Below are 17,453 nucleotides of genomic sequence, written 5' to 3' on the forward strand. Positions count from 1 at the left end.
TATCCTGAAACAAACAGCTTTAGAGAAATAGTTGTGTAACAAAACAGACTTATGTTCCCCATGGTTGTGGTAGTCTCAAGTTACATGGAGTTCAGTGGATTTTCTTGAATCTACCCGAATCTTTATTAAGTAATACTGTAGTGCCAGAGTTGTACAGAGTTAGACAGTTAATGGAGTTGCAACATGCTAACATCTGCCAGTGACACGCTCCTGCAGAGTGGAGCAGAGTTTATGGTGAAATGCTACTTGACCATAGACTGAGCTGTCAAGAGCTCTAATGAATATGATAAATGAAATTCCATTTATCAAGGAGTAGATGGTGCAAGAGCTTTGTGTTTCACTATGTGGTATTAAGAATTTATTAAATAACTGTAAATTTAACCTTCTAGACGTTGTTTCAACAGGTACATTAACAGTAACCGAATAACCTCCATGGAGCCTGGTACCTTTGACAATTTGTCTACCACACTTCAAGTATTGAAACTGAACAGGAACAAAATTTCAGCAATCCCTCAAAAGATGTTTAAACTCTCCCATCTGCAGCACCTGTAAGTGCAACCTACAATTGACTAATTGTTTTCAGGTTTTCCAAAGCACTGGCAATGATTGAACTTTCACCTTTAATTTAACCAGAGGCAGAGGGAGACAGACACAGAAAACATATTACTACAGCCCTTGCTAACTGCAGCTTTGTACTGAATAAAACTAGTCTTATGTATTGGTGAAATGTGAATAGTCTTTGTGTTTAAAATCCTGTTTGCCTGTTAAAATAAAATTAAAAAAAAGCCTGCAGGAGGAATAATAGCAGTATTTCTTTAAGAAAGCATTGGGAAAATATTAAGTGAAGTGAGCTTATGTAGTTTACTACAGCAGTCCCTTATGTTGTGCTTTCACAGTGAAAGGAAGGGAGAATTAATTTGCTTTCAGAAGGTATAACATAACAGTAAGCAATATACTTGAGTAAACTGTCCTCCATCAGCTTTACTGATACAATGCCATCTATAAATGTTTTACCTTATAAATAATAAAGTTACTTAGAGGATGGAAAAATATCTTTTTCCTGGGTCGTTGTTTGTTTTTTTTTTTTTTAATTGGAAAACAGGAAGTTGACAAGAAGGGTGAGCTAGGACTGTGCTTTGTCAAATCCTGAATAATTATTTTCCATATTACATTGTCAGGAGTTAAAAATGATGACTTAAGAGAGTTTTAAGTTGACCTTGAAAGTGAAAGATCATAAAACAGTGAAGTGTTAGGATGCTTGACACATCTGGAAACACTGATTGTGTCTTTTCTATATGCAAATATAGTGTGAAAACAGGCTTGCAAAGCTCAGGAATTGTTAATAGTCTTAGTAGACTTTCTGATCTTTGAACTCAACTGGAACTTAGAGCTGGGCAAGAGCATCACCAAATTCTACTTGGTCATAATTTAGTTGATAGTTACTTTAGGTAGCTAAGCTGCAGTGGGGATCAAAAATGTGTGTTATCACCCGAAAAAACTGTTCAGAGAAGTAGGGCAGAACAGGAGGCTGTTCTTACTGAATATTTTTCAGTGCTTATGCACATTTAAACACAGGAGGAGGAGTAGGGTTCTCTATCACGTCTTTTATCAGGTAGAGTTCCTATCAGGCTACCACAGAGGAAAGCTGAATTCTTCTTACACGACTGAGACTCTGAAAAATAATTGTGGCATAGCTATGAAGAGAGAATTATTTAGGTCTTTACTTCCCATGGGGAAGTAAGTTCTGGAAGGAGGGGATTCTTCTTGGCTCAGTAGGGTGTAGGTTTTTAGATCTAAAATCTTGAAGGAGGCAGATGATCACTTGTTGTTTGAGGGACTTTTCCCAGTGTTGTCTAATACTGTGTCTTTATACCATAAAGCAATTACTTCAATTGTTGCTAATAAATTAAACTGTTAATTTAGCAAGTGACAGCTAGTTTAAAACTTCCTTTTATACAGTTAATATTGTTCTTTGTTACTGTGTGAGGCTAGACATTTCTTTTATTTAACTCAGAAAGTCAGAAAGCAGCTTGTATTTGGTGCAGGGTTCAGAGTTTAAAGGGATCAAAGCCAAAAAAGTGTTGTGGACAGCAGGAAAATAGAAAATACTGAGTACTGCTGTCACTGCAGCTTGCCCTTGAGCCAGGTATATCTGATAACTCCCTTCCAGCACACACATGGGTCCCAGCTTCTGACCTGCAGGGACTGTATGTAGTATCTGAAAGGTGAGAGCCAAAACCACTTGAGAAGGAGGGAAGAACCTATTTGTAACTAGTTGTGGAGAATGACGACAGAATGTGTAATGAAGAATTGACTCCATATTAAGGAATAGGGGGATCAGCCAGGAAATTCAATTTTGCCTAGTTACCACAACTAAAAAATTTAACTTTCTTTCTAATTATTGAGTGTAACTGCAAGTTAATCTGAACAGCTCTACTGCTGGATAAACACCAGGAACTTGCTTTTGAATTTGCAAACAGGACTAACCATGACATTCTAGGCTGACAAGGAGTCTTTAAATCTGAAAATCAAGGAACTACCACGTGCTTGTCCTCAATGTCAGAAAGGCAGAACACTACTAGCATGGTTAGACATAATGTATTACAGTAAAATGTTTGATTTTTATTACATCTTGTCCTGTTGCTTTATGTGCAAGAAAAGTATTTAAATAAGGTTTCTTACCAGGGAGGGAAGAAAGGTTGTTGGCATGCAGGTGAACGTGGTCTGCTGTAACTATGAATTTTATTGATGCAGGGAACTGAATCGCAACAAAATTAAAAAAATAGATGGGCTTACATTCCAAGGACTTCCAGCTTTGAAATCATTAAAACTGCAGAGGAACGGTGTTACTAAGCTCATGGATGGTGCTTTCTGGGGATTAACCAACATGGAAGTCTTGTAAGTATCAACTTTCAGCTGGTAAGATGTTAAGTAGAACTGTGCAGGGTGAATAGAATTGCTTGATGAAGTTTAAAGGTGATGTTTAATTAAATTCTAGTGTGGACTGAAAAGCAACAAGCAGTCGTTGTTGAATGTGTGTGGCAGCCCATTCTGAACTCGGGCATCCAACTCTAAGTGTGAACAGAGGCTGCAGCGATCCAGCCAGTATCAGGAAGTCAGATGTAGACCTGTGGCAGAGCCCGCACGTTGCTGAGTTTCTGGAGCTTATGTCTTTTATCTGTTTGTATATGTTTGTGTGTGTTTGTAGGCAGCTGGACCATAACAACTTAACAGAGGTAACCAAGGGCTGGCTTTATGGCCTGCTGATGCTGCAGCAGCTTCATCTCAGCCAAAATGCCATCAGTAGGATCAGTCCTGATGCCTGGGAATTTTGCCAAAAACTCAGTGAGCTGTGAGTAGCTTTTATTCTATTCCAGTTTTGAAAGCTGGGTACATGCCAAAGCATGAGCTTCTTACCACTGATCTGTGAATTTTTCATAACAAAGTTTCCAAGGTGACAACCACTTTTTTGTATGTGGGACAGTTATATTCTGTTTAAAGAAGTTGAAGCCAATTGTTACAGCTTCATTTCATTGTGCAGTTGTACTTAAACTCTAATAGTCATTTTTAAACTAAAGAAATTAATTCTCCAGTAATTTGTGAATTATCAAAAATAATACACAAGCTGTGTGGTAAAAAATGGGGTAGTAGGTTTTATGACAGTTGTAAGAGGGAGGGGAGAAACTTCTCACCCCCCTTCACCTGGGTTGAATGAGTCATAAGCACTGCAGTGCAAACATTAAAATACATTTTTTTCCTTGAATATGCAGAGATTTGACGTTCAATCACTTAGCAAGGTTAGATGATTCAAGCTTCGTTGGTTTAAGCGTGCTGGTTGGACTGTACATTGGAAACAACAAAGTAAACTACATTGCTGATTGTGCTTTTCGGGGACTTTCCAGTCTACAGACTTTGTAAGTAGACAAACAAATTTTTTTTTAAGGTTTAAAAAAACCCTTCAGCCCTTAAGAAAAAATTAATAAATTGTTTATACATTTTTTTCTTACAAAATATACAATATGTTAACTTTCCTAGTTCAGGCTGGTTGTTCTGGGGGGTTGGGTGGGGGGGTTATTTTTAATTTTTATGGTAGGATTTTTTCAGAATAGTTGGGAGAAGGTCTTCCTCTTTCATTAGTTGTGCACAATGGATGGTGTTAATTACAATACAAACTTTCAGTAGCATTATGGCAAAAGCATACCTCCATTTGAAGGCAGCAAGCAGCACTGCTACCCACAGCTCTAGGGATCTGTCTTAACTGAATCATTTTTTCTCACGGTAGAAATGAGAAGACAAAACTCAAAACTTGTACTCCTGTGGATGCTGATGCTTGTCGTGACTGAGCAATTGCTTTAAGCATTTGGAATTTGTTTGAAATAGCATTTCTTAATGAAAGGGGGAGAAAAAAGTAAACTAATCTAAATGTATTCCACTTCATTAAAATCTTCCAGTTGTGTACCATTGACCCATCTGTTAGCCAGATGAAAGAAATGATCGCCTTTCCCTGTAGGCTTTGAAAAGGGTGTTTGCTTACATTTTACTTTCAGGGGTTTGCTCACAAACTCACACTTCGGGTATCTAGCAAAGATGAAATTCAGAGGGGTGCATGCTATGTTTTTTGAGCATACAGAGAGCTATCAATCATACAAAGGAAGCTGGACACTTGCAGGGTGTCTGGGAATTAAGTGTTAGACTTTTTCCAACTACATTTTTTTTTTCCTCCTAGCCCTACCCTGTTGATTCTTTGCTGACATGCCATTTTTTCCAGAAATCTCTAATCTTTTTATGTTTCACAGATAATTAAGCTAGTGTTGTGGATATTGTAGAATGTAAAAGTGATTAATTTTTCTTAATAACTCTCTACATTCTCTGTATGTTAATGCAGTGAACTTAAAAGGCACAAGTGTATTTTGTTTCAAAAGGGAAACAGTTAATCCCCTCCCTTCTTATGACACTTCTCCTATGATAGTCATATATGTGAACACTGTTTTAGGGAAATGTGGGCTTGTTTTCTAATGATTTGTAAAATTTGGGGCGTTTTGATCTTTTTAATTATCCTTGGAAAAAGTACTAAGAGTCTTCAAAGTTTCTTAGTAAAAAATGAAATAGATAATCAGGAAAAGCTTCCCTTAAAAATAAAGAAGAAAAACCCAACAACCAACCCCAAACAAACAAAACCCCAGCCTACCAGAAAGTAATTTTAGAAACTGTTTAAAATAATGCATGCTCTTGAAGAAGTACATACCTTGTTCTTTGTAGTAGCTCTTTTGGTTTGATTTCCCTCCCTCCTCCTCAAACAGGGATCTGAAAAACAATGAAATATCATGGACTATTGAAGATATGAATGGTGCCTTCTCTGGTCTAGATAAACTTAGGAAGCTGTGAGTATTGCTACGTTTCTATCTCATGATTCCTAAAAAAAATTTAGCTTAGATTATTTGTGTTTCAAGGGACAAGACCAACATTTAATGATGTTATATTTTTCATAGCTGAGGTAATTTTTCCCCCTTCCTTATCATTTTGTGTCTATAAAGTGTTCCTTTTCTGTGAAAGAAATTACAGGGTTTTTTTTTTTAAGTAAAACTAATCTGAACTATTTTGAATATTACTACTGTTTATGGAAAGATTTCTCAAAGAATGAGGCTTTCTCATAATAGGAAGTGATACGTGCATTACATTGCAAAGGCACAGTGACTGGGAGAGTTTCTGAAAAAGTAATGCAGCATCCAGTAGAAGTGGTTTCCTAACATTGAAATTTTCAGATGCACATCTATGAAATAAAAAGATGTGTATACAGTTGAAATAATCTATACCTCTGAACGTACACATTAAACATTGTCTAAAATCATTGTAAAATCTAGATGCTTGCTGGTGGGGATTAAATGGGTATCTTTTAAAGGTGAGACATTTTATTGCATTGGGGAAGGTGAATATTAGTCATGGGTTAGAAATAAATACCAAAACCGCAATTGTTTCCCTCAAAAATTGCTTCCATTTTATTGCATCTTTTTCTGCATTGTGTATTAATATTTTCCAGGATACTCCAAGGAAACAGGATTAGATCCATTACAAAGAAAGCATTTTCTGGTTTGGATGCACTTGAACACCTGTAAGTAGTAGAAATTAATATTAAACCCAACACTGGAAAAAGGAATTTTGATACTAATTGAAACAAAATGAGGACTAACAAGCTTTACCTTGTGACTTTGAAGGAAATACACTTACCCTGCTGTACCCTGGTTACCTTGGTTACCCTGCTGGGATCTTGAGAAGGTTCACTTATTTTGAAGTCATACTAAATATGTATTTTATAATGAATGCAGAAAATCTTATGTATTATGCATGGTATAAAACTCCTTAGTCCAGTCTCTTTAGTTTTTGAGATAGGGAATCCTTTGTATATACTATGGTAGCAAAGTATTCCTTGACTCTTAAGTACATCCAAATACATCCATTGTCTTTACTCCTCTAATGTTATTTTTATTTTTATTTTTCCTAGAGATCTCAGTAACAATGCAATTATGTCAGTTCAAGGAAATGCGTTTTCACAAATGAAGAAACTCAAAGAATTGTAAGTTTCTATCTAAAGACATCACCTATTAAATACATAAAACTATATAAACATAAAATTAAAAGCCTTGTAAAATGTTGCCTGATGCAATGACAAACTCCCACTGTAATCTCTGAACTCATCTACAAAGGGTATGTCAGTGTTTTGTCTTTTTGTTTTCCATGTGATGACTGTATTTAAGTGAGGTAGTGTAGGATAGGAGATGTTAATTTTCTGCTGCATTTGGTGTCTAGAGTCCTTATTTTAAATTGTCTGATCTCTCATAGTTATTAGATAAGGGCGACTTTGATGTAATGTGCTATAAGATCAGCAGTGCTATCACTGAGCTAAAGCTTACTGGACCAGTGAAATGCAGAGCCGTAATTCTTTTGTAAAGACTTGGTTGTCAGTGCTTGTAATTGGTCCTTCTATCCTGTAGTAGCAAAGGGGTAGATCTTCAGAGAAGTCGTGAAGCGGTCACTGGGAAGAATGTATTCTTCTAGTGAGTTTTAAGGGTTTTTTTTTTTGTCCACTTACACTCTTTCTGCGTTGGCCGATGCAGAACACCACTGTCACTATTCCCTGAGATCAGAACACAGTTAATTCTTCCTCTTGCTTATATATCTTACATCTCCTTTATTCATATCAGCCTTCTCTAGTCTGATCTATTCTTTTGCACTGCTCTGTGGATTATCTGTCAACAACCTACAGAATAACAAAATAGGCTGTTTTCATTATGAGTAGAAACTTTCTGGAGCTTGTCTGGAGCTTTTCATTTGTGTTCTCCAGATTCCCATCAAATACAAACCTAGCAGCTGGCTCTTTACTTCATCTTACAGTACTATGCCATGTTGAGTGTCATAGAGAAAGTAATGAGGAGCCTTGTGTATTTCATGGAATCACAGAACAGCTGAGGTTGAACGGAACCTCAGAATGTCATCTGGTCCAACATTTTGTTGAAAAGGGAGCCTAGATGAGATTGTCTAGCACCCTGTGTAGTCATGTCCTGCAAAGCCTCCAGTGCTGGGGATTCCATCATATCTCTGAGGAGATTGTTTCCAGTGTGTGCCTGTCCATACCACAGAATACTTATTTCTTGTATCTAGACAATATTTGGTTAATTCAAAGTTCAGTTTGATGTTAGATATCCTGATGCAGCTGCAGCTGCTCTACTGCCTTTCCTCTCCGTTGCATTGGATCTGGTTGTATTGTTTGATTAGTTTGCTGAACTCACTCACCCCGCAGGGCAATTGCTACATTTGGCACAAGAGAAGCGGTGGGAGCACAGTGCTGACAATTAGGGACTGATACAGATGATTTGAAAAGTGATCAAATGGGATGGAGTGACAGGATAACACTGCTCCAAGGAAGTGTAAGATGCTACAAGAGACCAAGCTCTGAACATCAATGAAATAACTGTTCCAGATTTGTTGGGATAGTTTTTTTCTGTACTTTTCTTGAAGCACTTGGTAGACATCCTTATGTCCGAGGAAGATGCGGACAGATGGTAGAAAGTACTTTCCCAGAACTAAGATTATTTAGTAAAAATGCACATTTTGTAATTCTATTCTGAGGCCCCTAGAGAGTATATCTGAAAATAGCATAACAAATACCCACTGCATCGGGGCAGCAAAAAACCACGGTGAATAGCAAAACACTAAGAATAACAAGAATGCCCATAGAAGTTCAGTGAAAGATGGCCTGTTTCATCTCAATGTGAGCTGGCATTGCTAGGTTTTATCTGCGCAATGTTAGTGTGGAAAAAAAAAATGTAGAGACACTTCCTTTTCTTCAAGGAAAAAAAATCCAAGAATTGGTATGTCTTCATTTATCTTGAAGGCTGTTTTTCTCCCTGGATCTATAAATTATTTTTGCTTTTCCTACAAGAACACCTAAGATAAGAGAGGAATTTTATTACTGATTGTGTTTTTTAATACCTTTTTTCACGTGTGATTCTGAGATTTCAGCCAAAAATGAGAACTCTCTGTACTTCAATTCCTGATTTGAGATGCTTCACAGAATATCACTTTGCTTTCTTACTATTTTTTTCCCTTATTGGAGTGTATATATTCACATAGGTTATGTAAGCAGATAACCAGTTCTACACTTGTTATTTCCACACTTGAATATAAGTCTCCCCACTCACTTTTTATCAATCTTCCTCAGGATAAATTCTGACTGAAATGGAAATGAGGGAATGAAAATTTTTCATAAATTTTTATGTTAGCCTCCCTTCTGGACTGTTGTCTGTTACTGATGTGCACTCCTATAGATCTGCATTGCAAGCAGAAAAAAAGAGACAGGCTTTGTATGTAATTGCTTTTTTTTTTTTTTAGGCACCTAAACACATCAAGTCTCTTGTGTGACTGCCAGTTAAAATGGCTACCACAGTGGATGTCAGAGAACAATTTTCAGAGCTTTGTAAATGCCAGTTGTGCCCATCCTCAGCTGCTAAAAGGAAGAAGCATTTTTGCTGTAAGTCTGGATGGGTTTGTCTGTGGTGAGTATAGCCTCTATTCCTCGTTCCATAGAACAAACTTTGCTGAATGCATCAATTTTTATTGTGGTTTCTTTGATACATTTTGATTTCTCTAAAAAAATGGAGAGGGTTTAATGTTTGTTAATATTTTCTTCTCTGTTTGAAACTGTGATGTAGATGCTCAAAGCTTCTGGCTTTGTACAAGATGGGGAGTGACAGTTTTCTGACTTTTATTTCATGTACAGCTTGCTTACATAGTACATTGCATAGCGTGCAAGGGAAATATATATGCCTCTAGATTTAGAAGATGAATATTGTTTGGATAACTATAATTTTTAAGTGAGAGATATTTTGGCACACTTAAGATGCAATATTTGGTTTTGATTATTTTGAAATTATTTTGGTGGGTTGACCCTGTCTGGATGCCAGGCACCCACTAGAGCCTTTCTATTACTCCCTGCCTCTGCTGGGCAGGGGACAGGAGATAACAGTGAAATGCTCATGGGATGAGATGAGGACAGGGAGAGATCATTCACCAGTTACCATTGTAGTCAAAACAGACTCGACTGAGGGAAAATTAATTTAACTTATTGCCAATCAAAATTGAGTCTAGTAATGAGAAATAAAACCAAACCTTAACATCACCTCACTCCACCCCTCCCTTCTCAGTCTCATCTTAACTCCTCATTTCTCTCCCTCCTCCATCCCAGCATCACAGGGAAACAGGGAATGGGGGTTAGGGTCAGTTAATTATACGTTGTCTCTGATGGTTGTTCCCCTTCAGGGGGGAGGACTCCTCACACTCTTCCCCTGCTCCAACTTGGGGTCTCTCTACTAGTTTCTTGCAGAAGCCACCCTGCTACTCAAACCTTGCCATGGAAACCCAATACAATTATTTTCATACTTCATCAGTCTTGAGGTTATTTCAGAGCTGAGAAAGTGTGAAGATAAAATAGCCCGACTGGCCTCAGCTCTGATCACTTCTATGTGTGTGTGTTGTCTACTTACTTAAAGCATGTAAATCATCTCATGCATATAAACTAGTTTAAAACATCCCTTTACTACAGTTACGCTACTGGTATTTTGTTTTTCAGCATACCAGATAAATACTAGTAAGAGATTTTTACTTTAAAACTTGATAATTGAGATTAGGACATCTGCCTTAAAACCAAAATTTTTGTGTTTGTTTAGTAACATTCATTATCACCTCTATGTTATATTCCCTAATTAAAGCAAAGTGAAGCTAAACATTCCTGGTGAAGATCTAGGATTGAGTACATTAACTGGGAACTTTGAAAATGCCAGGAAATTGAAAGCTAACTGGATTTTACATATTTCTGTTGTATACAAGAAAATTCAAACTTTATATTCTTTGGAGACAAAACAGTAACAATATTTGTCTTCTCAATAACTTTTGTAACAAGTTTGCTTAATTGTTACTGTTGCCACTCATACCCTTTCCTCAGTGGGAAAGCAGGCACAGAACATAAATACAGGAATGCTAAATAATGAGTAGATGGTGCATAATCTAGCTATGGATGAAAAGGAGTTGATGTAGTACAGGAAGTTACAGATTACTCAATAGTTAATGGAGTATACATGAAGTATAGATCCTTATTTATGATAAACTCATTCTGGCAAGAAATTAAATTGGAGGATTTAGATGTATCATGATTTTTCTTTTAACTGCTGAATGCCATTTGCAGTGAATTAATTTCAAAACCTTTAAGATGTATTAGCAAAAAGGGAGATACTGAGTAAGTTGTTACATTTAATGCAAAGTAATTGTCATGCAGAAGTAACTAGAATCTCTTAATACATTAAGATGTATTAAGTGTGATTAATTAAAGTGTGATAAGTGTGATTTAATCACACTTCTATTAAGTGTGATTACTGAATGTTTGGTTGTAATACCTTGCCTTATAAGTTTACAATGACCACCTTTTGCTTTTAGAGAATTCTCTAAGAGAAGTGTGTTAAATTTTGTCTGAGTTTAAAATAATCTATTATATTTAATTTATATGAGTATATATAACCTCCAAATTGTGCCAAGTTGCATTTCTGGAAACAACTGGGACATAGGTTGGAGTCAGCCTGGATTTCTTAAAGGAAGTCACGTCCGGCAAGGTTTCTGTATCTGCAAAGCTGAAATAGAAACCCAAAAAATAAACCCCAAACAAAAAAACCCCAAACAAACAAAAACCCAAAACCCAAATAAAACAAAAAGACCCCCAGAATAATCTATGTAATTTCCTAACATCATGTCTTTCAAGCTGGAACAAATCGTAATACAGTTCTGTAGTAAAGATAACTGTGGAATGAAAATGAAATAGGTGCTTCTTTGATATGTATTGATTTCTTAAGTTTAACATATTGATACCAATAGAGTACCTTCTAGATGATGCATAGTTTCTTTACCATTACACAGTAGTCAGGTGGCTTCTATGTTTGGTAGTCAAGTGATTCTGTAAAATAAGAAACAGAATTTCTCAGTGTGTCCATGGTGTGCGTGTGTGTATGTGTGTGCACATACTCCTGTGATGTATGTATTTACAAATACTCTCAAATTATTCAGTTCTGGCAAAACACATTGCCACTCTTACACTAGAGTGTTCTTCTGTGTTCTGTAGTATATTTTTACTTGAGTGACCCTTCCTGATCCATTCCCCCTTTCTGCCAAATAAGATTTTAAAAATATTTTATTATTCCATTGATGGTATGACTAATCCAGAGTGAAGTATGTTCTCCTGTCCTTTCAGACGTCTCATTTACAGTGTTTTACTTACTTTCACTATCAATTTCCTTTTACTATCAACTCAGTTTGCAAAAGTAGCTTGCATAGAGGACTTCTGGCTGGGTGTGAAGCATTGAAAGCCAAATTGGCTGGGAGGCTCTTGAAGCCCATGCTTAGGGCCCGAGACTATGGGAATCCACATTGTGCTGGAGAGAAGCTGCAGAGCTGCAAGGCTTCTGCAGGTAGCTTGAATTCAGGCTACCTGCACATCTCATTTTCTTTTGCAACATGCTGCATGGAGGTTCTTCAAGGAAATAATTCTTTGACCCTGGTATGTTGTTCCCAAATGACAGAGATATGAGAAGGCAAAGTGGCTAGGTAGAACCTAATGCTGTAGTGCAGGCAGGGTCTGTAGTAAGGGGGATTTTGGGCACGGGGATTTTCCTGCAGTGCCTGTGAAATTTGAGCCTGTGTCTTTGTCAGGAGGTAGGAGACATCTTGAAAGTTTGGAATTGGCTAAGGCTCTTGCTTCTGGGAGACCAAGCATTTAATTGCCTGTTCCTTTTGTACAAGCAATGTACACACAGTTGACAGAATAAGTAGTTCAGAAGACAACTAATTCTGTAAAATCACAAAATGGCACTTTGAAGGTAACTTTCCAATAGTAAAGGGACCTCCAGAAACTAATCTCTTTAAATTCTTGTGTGCTGCCCTGCTTAAGGGATTTTCAGCACTGCAGCGTGTATAGGGTGGACCAAACAGCCACAAATCACTGGAGCAATGACATTTGTACCTGATTGTTTTTTGTGGGTTTGGGAAAGACCCATGACTTTAACTTGCAGTTTCTGATGGCAGAAGAACTATTCTTTCAATAAAGAAAAACTCACTGCAGCTGGAGGTGGTGTAAAAATGAAGGGTAAGCTTCACAACTGACATTCAGAATAGTTCTTATGGATGTTGGGGAGTAGTTCTTTCCTCCTTAGTGCTGCTGTCAAACAAACTGTACACACAGTCTGCCTTTAAATGTCCTCTCTGAGATGGTTTGGCACAATAAACTCATAAATATTGTGTCTTTAAATGCCCTAAGGCTAGTGAAATTTAAAACGAAAGCATTGTGTATCTATTCTATAAATACTTACCTGACTCTTCTCTCCAACCTATAAAACAAGGCTTACAAACTCGTTCTAAATAGAGTTCTTGGGTCTCACAAATATTTTTTCTCTCTTCCTCTGTGTTACTTTTTCTCCTTTCTGTGCAGATGATTTTCCTAAACCACAGATCACTGTCCAGCCCGAAACCCAGTCAGCAATCAAAGGCTCCAATTTGAGTTTCGTGTGTTCGGCAGCCAGCAGCAGTGACTCCCCGATGACTTTTGCCTGGAAGAAAGACAATGAGCTACTGCAGGATGCTGAAATGGAGAATTACGCGCACCTCCGGGCGCAGGGCGGGGAAGTGATGGAGTACACAACCATCCTTCGACTGCGCAATGTCGAGTTCAGTAACGAAGGGAAATACCAGTGTGTTATTTCAAATCATTTTGGTTCATCCTACTCTGTCAAAGCCAAACTTACAGTGAATAGTAAGTATGTTACTTTTTGCTTGTGGACTTAAAGTAGAATGATTTTAATCAGGATATGTAAACAGGGATTTCCTATTCTCATCATCTATGTCTTGTGGAAGATCCCTTAATAAACTGAAGTTATTTCTTAGAATGTATCTAGTTGCAAGATCACCATGCAGTTTTACATCTGGCCCCATTGTGCTTAACCATAGTATAGGAAAAAACAGAAAACAGACCAAATTTGTAGTAAATCTGACAAAATCTGTGTAACAAGGTGGGAAAAGATTAATCTCTTCTTCATAGGAGGTGTGTACTCTGTTTTAAGGTACTATGGAATGGTCATGTAAGGCACTGTTAGCAGAAACAAGATTTTTGTCTAGGTGGTGTCGTACTTCACAGCTCCCTCCTTCTCTCTTTGGCTACTGATAAATTTAGGTTGCATGCCTCTTCCTCATTTTTAGGCTTAAGAATGGTGTTAAGAATATGCTATGCAAAAAAAGAAGAGTGTGTTTCACTTATTCATTTTGGTGTCACTTAACTTTCCTTTAGTGCTGCCTTCGTTTACAAAGATCCCGATGGACTTAACCATTCGTGCTGGGGCAATGGCACGCTTGGAGTGTGCTGCAGTTGGACATCCTGTCCCACAGATTGCTTGGCAGAAAGACGGTGGAACAGATTTTCCTGCAGCACGTAAGAGGCGCATGCATGTCATGCCTGAAGACGACGTGTTCTTCATTGTTGATGTAAAGATTGAGGACACAGGTGTCTATAGCTGTACAGCTCAAAACACTGCTGGAAGCATTTCAGCTAATGCAACCTTAACTGTACTAGGTAAGACAGTGGCAATCCTTGGTGGCTTAATCTCCTCGAACGGAGCTATCAGTGAGCACTTTTAAAATCATCAGCTGATTAAATACAGCTGCTAAAACGTTATGAAAGTGCTGTATAGAAATAAAAATACTCTGAAATAATTTGTATTGGCACATAGTTATAGATCAGAAATGTGAACTCTATCACACAATCACTTTTATGATGCAAAATAATAAAAGTTATGTTTCTCTGTGTGTACTATACAATGTCTGATATGCAGGGGGGAGCAGTGCAGGGAGGAAGGGGGCTGTTTTTGTTTAGTTGCAGGGTATTTTGTTTAACTTTTAATTTCCTGACATTTTGTTAACCATTTTTAATCTAGTTCTCTGTAATCTTGAGCATGTACTTTTTGGCCTTTTTACCTTCTGAGGTAATCAAGCGTCTAGGTCTGATCAATTGACAAGTAAACTGCAGGCTCTTCCTTCATATTCCTTCAGTGTGTATTTTCCTGAGAATGAGAGTAAGCCTCATTAGGCCTTACTGATGCATTTAATTGAGATTTTCCTCTTGAACTGTGAAGGAAAGGGACACGTTCCCATTCTTGCAAGGTCATTTAGAATATAAGGTTTATGCTTTCTTTTCAGAAACACCTTCATTTTTGCGGCCTTTGCTGGATCGAACTGTAACCAAAGGTGAAACTGCCGTCTTGCAGTGTATTGCTGGTGGTAGCCCTCTACCCCGACTGAACTGGACTAAGGATGACAGCCCTCTCGTGGTAACGGAAAGGCATTTCTTTGCTGCAGGCAATCAGTTACTAATTATTGTGGATACAGATGTAGAAGATGCTGGGAAATACACTTGTGAAATGTCTAATACGCTTGGAACAGAACGAGGCAACATCCGTCTCAATGTAATTCCTACTCCCACCTGTGATTCTCCTCAAAATATTGCCCCGTCACTTGATGATGATGGATGGGCCACAGTTGGCATTGTGATCATAGCTGTGGTTTGCTGTGTGGTGGGCACTTCCTTGGTGTGGGTGGTCATCATCTACCACACCAGAAGGAGAAATGAGGATTGCAGCATCACAAATACAGGTGTGTAAACTGAATGTTTGCCTTGGAAAGGCACAAAAATGTTTGTGGTTGCTTTGCAGTGAATTTATTGTAGGAACGTTTGTGTGCTTTGACTCAGAGTCAGAAGAGTGTATTGTTTGCTAACTTCAGCACTTTGCTGACAAGTTTAAAAATGTTTCTCCAAACTCTTAAAGTATGCTTTGGTCTTCTACTACCCTGCAGATGAAACAAATTTGCCTGCTGACATTCCAAGTTATCTGTCATCCCAGGGGACACTGGCGGAAAGGCAGGATGGATATGGTTCATCTGAAAATGGTAGTCATCATCAGTTCCTCACATCTTCCATGGGAGGGTATTTCTTGCAACAGAGGGACAGTAATGGTAGGTGTAAAACATTAAACATATTTTCCATGTTTCTTGAGTAGCTGCAGTTTGGCTATTGTCTTTAACTGATAGAAATAATGCTAAATAAATTTTTTCCCTAAAGTTAGAGAGGGTGTGAAATTTATTGCTTAGGATTGCTTCAATGAGATAATAACAGACAGTTGGTTCCGTTCATCCAAATGATATTACAGCTTTGCTAAAATCATGAAGATTTTCTCTAGTTTCAAGGGTAGATTTAACTGATGATCACATTTCCAAAACAAGAGCATCCAACAGGAATTAGAACAGCACGTCTTCTGTTACAGCTTGAAAAGGATACTGGTAATGGAGTGCAGGAATGGGTGGTAACACCAGTGTAACTTCAGTATAATATGACTGATTAAACTTTCCTGTTAGAAAAGTCATTAGGGTTAGAATCAATAAAGGATTTAAGATGACTACAAGTTAAAAGCTGCAGTACTTAATGTCTGTACATCTGGACTCGGAGAGTTCAAAACATTACCTGGGTTAGGGAGGAAAAGGCACCTTGCTTGGAAAGGGTCAAGATACAGTCAGGAGTTGGGGCAGGTGGGAATGAAGCAGTGGTGAGAGGAGCAGCCTTTTTGTGGAGGAAGAGCCACAGACCATGTCCACAGCTTTCAGGAGCCATTCACCTGAAAATCAGTATCACTGTTCAAGCAGGCAGTGACTTCTCAGACTCTTCCACATGGGACTTTCTCATTAGTGCTCCATGTTCTGCAAGGTGGCTCTGTGAGGGAGAGTAAGAGCCTGGCCTCCAGCGCTTGAGATGAAGTCAGTCCCTGCTTCTGAGTGCTGTGACTGCACTTGTTCTGTTACCCAAGAACTGCATAATCAAGCAAACTGTGACATGTTTTTCGTCAAGCTAATTAATTGGACACTTGGTAGAATTGGAGTTGTCATCAAAAGGCTGCGTTAAACTTAAGCAAGCTCGAAATACACCATGAAATGTAGTTGAACAGTCGGGGTTCTTAAAAGAACAAAACTTACCAAAAACTGTAAAGCTGAAGCTTAAGAAAAGACCATATACTGACATGTCAATTTTATTTTTAAGGCATTTGCCATCTAGATAACAGCAGTGAAACAGACTTGGAGGGTGTGGCAGATCCCTTCCTGTGTCACTATCTGGGGACCTCGGGGACTTTGTATTTAAAAGGAAACACATATGGCTCGGAGGCCTTTGAAGCATACAGTGCAAGTAAGTTGGGGGCAGGAGGGGGAAAGTTTCCGTCCTAATTTGATCTTGTGCTATGGTGAATAAATGTAAAAACAATTTTTCATTTTCTTTAGATTGCAGCCCTGACCAAAGAACAGCATGCCTGGACCCCTATGAGTCTGCATATCTAAAGAAAAAGGAATGCTATCAATACTCACCACCACTGGAAGATACCTTTGATCAGTGTGTTGGCATAATTGGGATGCAGGCTACAAGTAGCAAATTGATTAACTCCATTTATACTCAAAATGAAGGAACTGGAATAAAAAGCAGAAGTCTGAACTTGGACACATTTGATTTAAACAGAAGTTTGGAACCCTCAGCTATTATCAGTAACAGCACTTTCATGGGTATGTTCCACTTATTGTTTTTTTATTCAAGCTGCTGTTTGCTGTCTTGTTTCCTACTTCCAGCACTAAGCAAAGCTGATTTTTCAGCTTTTTTCTTCGCACTCCCACAATAGGTAATCCTGTAGTGGTGTTTAGATACTCATATAGCTAGCACTGTGAAAAAAATAATGTTGTCAATTTTGCATGGGCTTCTTTTTCTGTGTGTCTATGAATTTAGTAAGATAATGTAGCATGTGGGATATAAATACTTCAGAAAGGAGGAGAGGGGAGTCAGG

At 38.0% G+C, this 17,453-nt stretch overlaps 1 protein-coding gene across 1 annotated transcript in view; it reads left to right on the forward strand.

Moving 5' to 3' along the window:
- The window catches only part of LRIG3 (leucine rich repeats and immunoglobulin like domains 3), a gene marked incomplete at its 5' end in the record, with an annotated part of 42,677 nt that overhangs the window by 21,693 nt on the left and 3,531 nt on the right, over window positions 1-17,453 (forward strand). The window contains 14 exons of the mRNA XM_084278239.1: window positions 405-548; window positions 2,755-2,898; window positions 3,209-3,352; window positions 3,771-3,914; window positions 5,301-5,381; window positions 6,038-6,109; window positions 6,500-6,571; window positions 8,887-9,050; window positions 13,022-13,342; window positions 13,874-14,155; window positions 14,779-15,231; window positions 15,433-15,591; window positions 16,667-16,810; window positions 16,903-17,178. Coding sequence (XP_084134365.1) covers window positions 405-548; window positions 2,755-2,898; window positions 3,209-3,352; window positions 3,771-3,914; window positions 5,301-5,381; window positions 6,038-6,109; window positions 6,500-6,571; window positions 8,887-9,050; window positions 13,022-13,342; window positions 13,874-14,155; window positions 14,779-15,231; window positions 15,433-15,591; window positions 16,667-16,810; window positions 16,903-17,178 — 2,600 coding nt within the window. The remainder of the gene's footprint in view (window positions 1-404; window positions 549-2,754; window positions 2,899-3,208; window positions 3,353-3,770; window positions 3,915-5,300; window positions 5,382-6,037; window positions 6,110-6,499; window positions 6,572-8,886; window positions 9,051-13,021; window positions 13,343-13,873; window positions 14,156-14,778; window positions 15,232-15,432; window positions 15,592-16,666; window positions 16,811-16,902; window positions 17,179-17,453) is intronic.

Source organism: Gallinula chloropus (assembly GCF_964237585.1).
Source record: "Gallinula chloropus genome assembly, chromosome: 1".
Lineage (NCBI taxonomy): Eukaryota > Metazoa > Chordata > Aves > Gruiformes > Rallidae > Gallinula > Gallinula chloropus.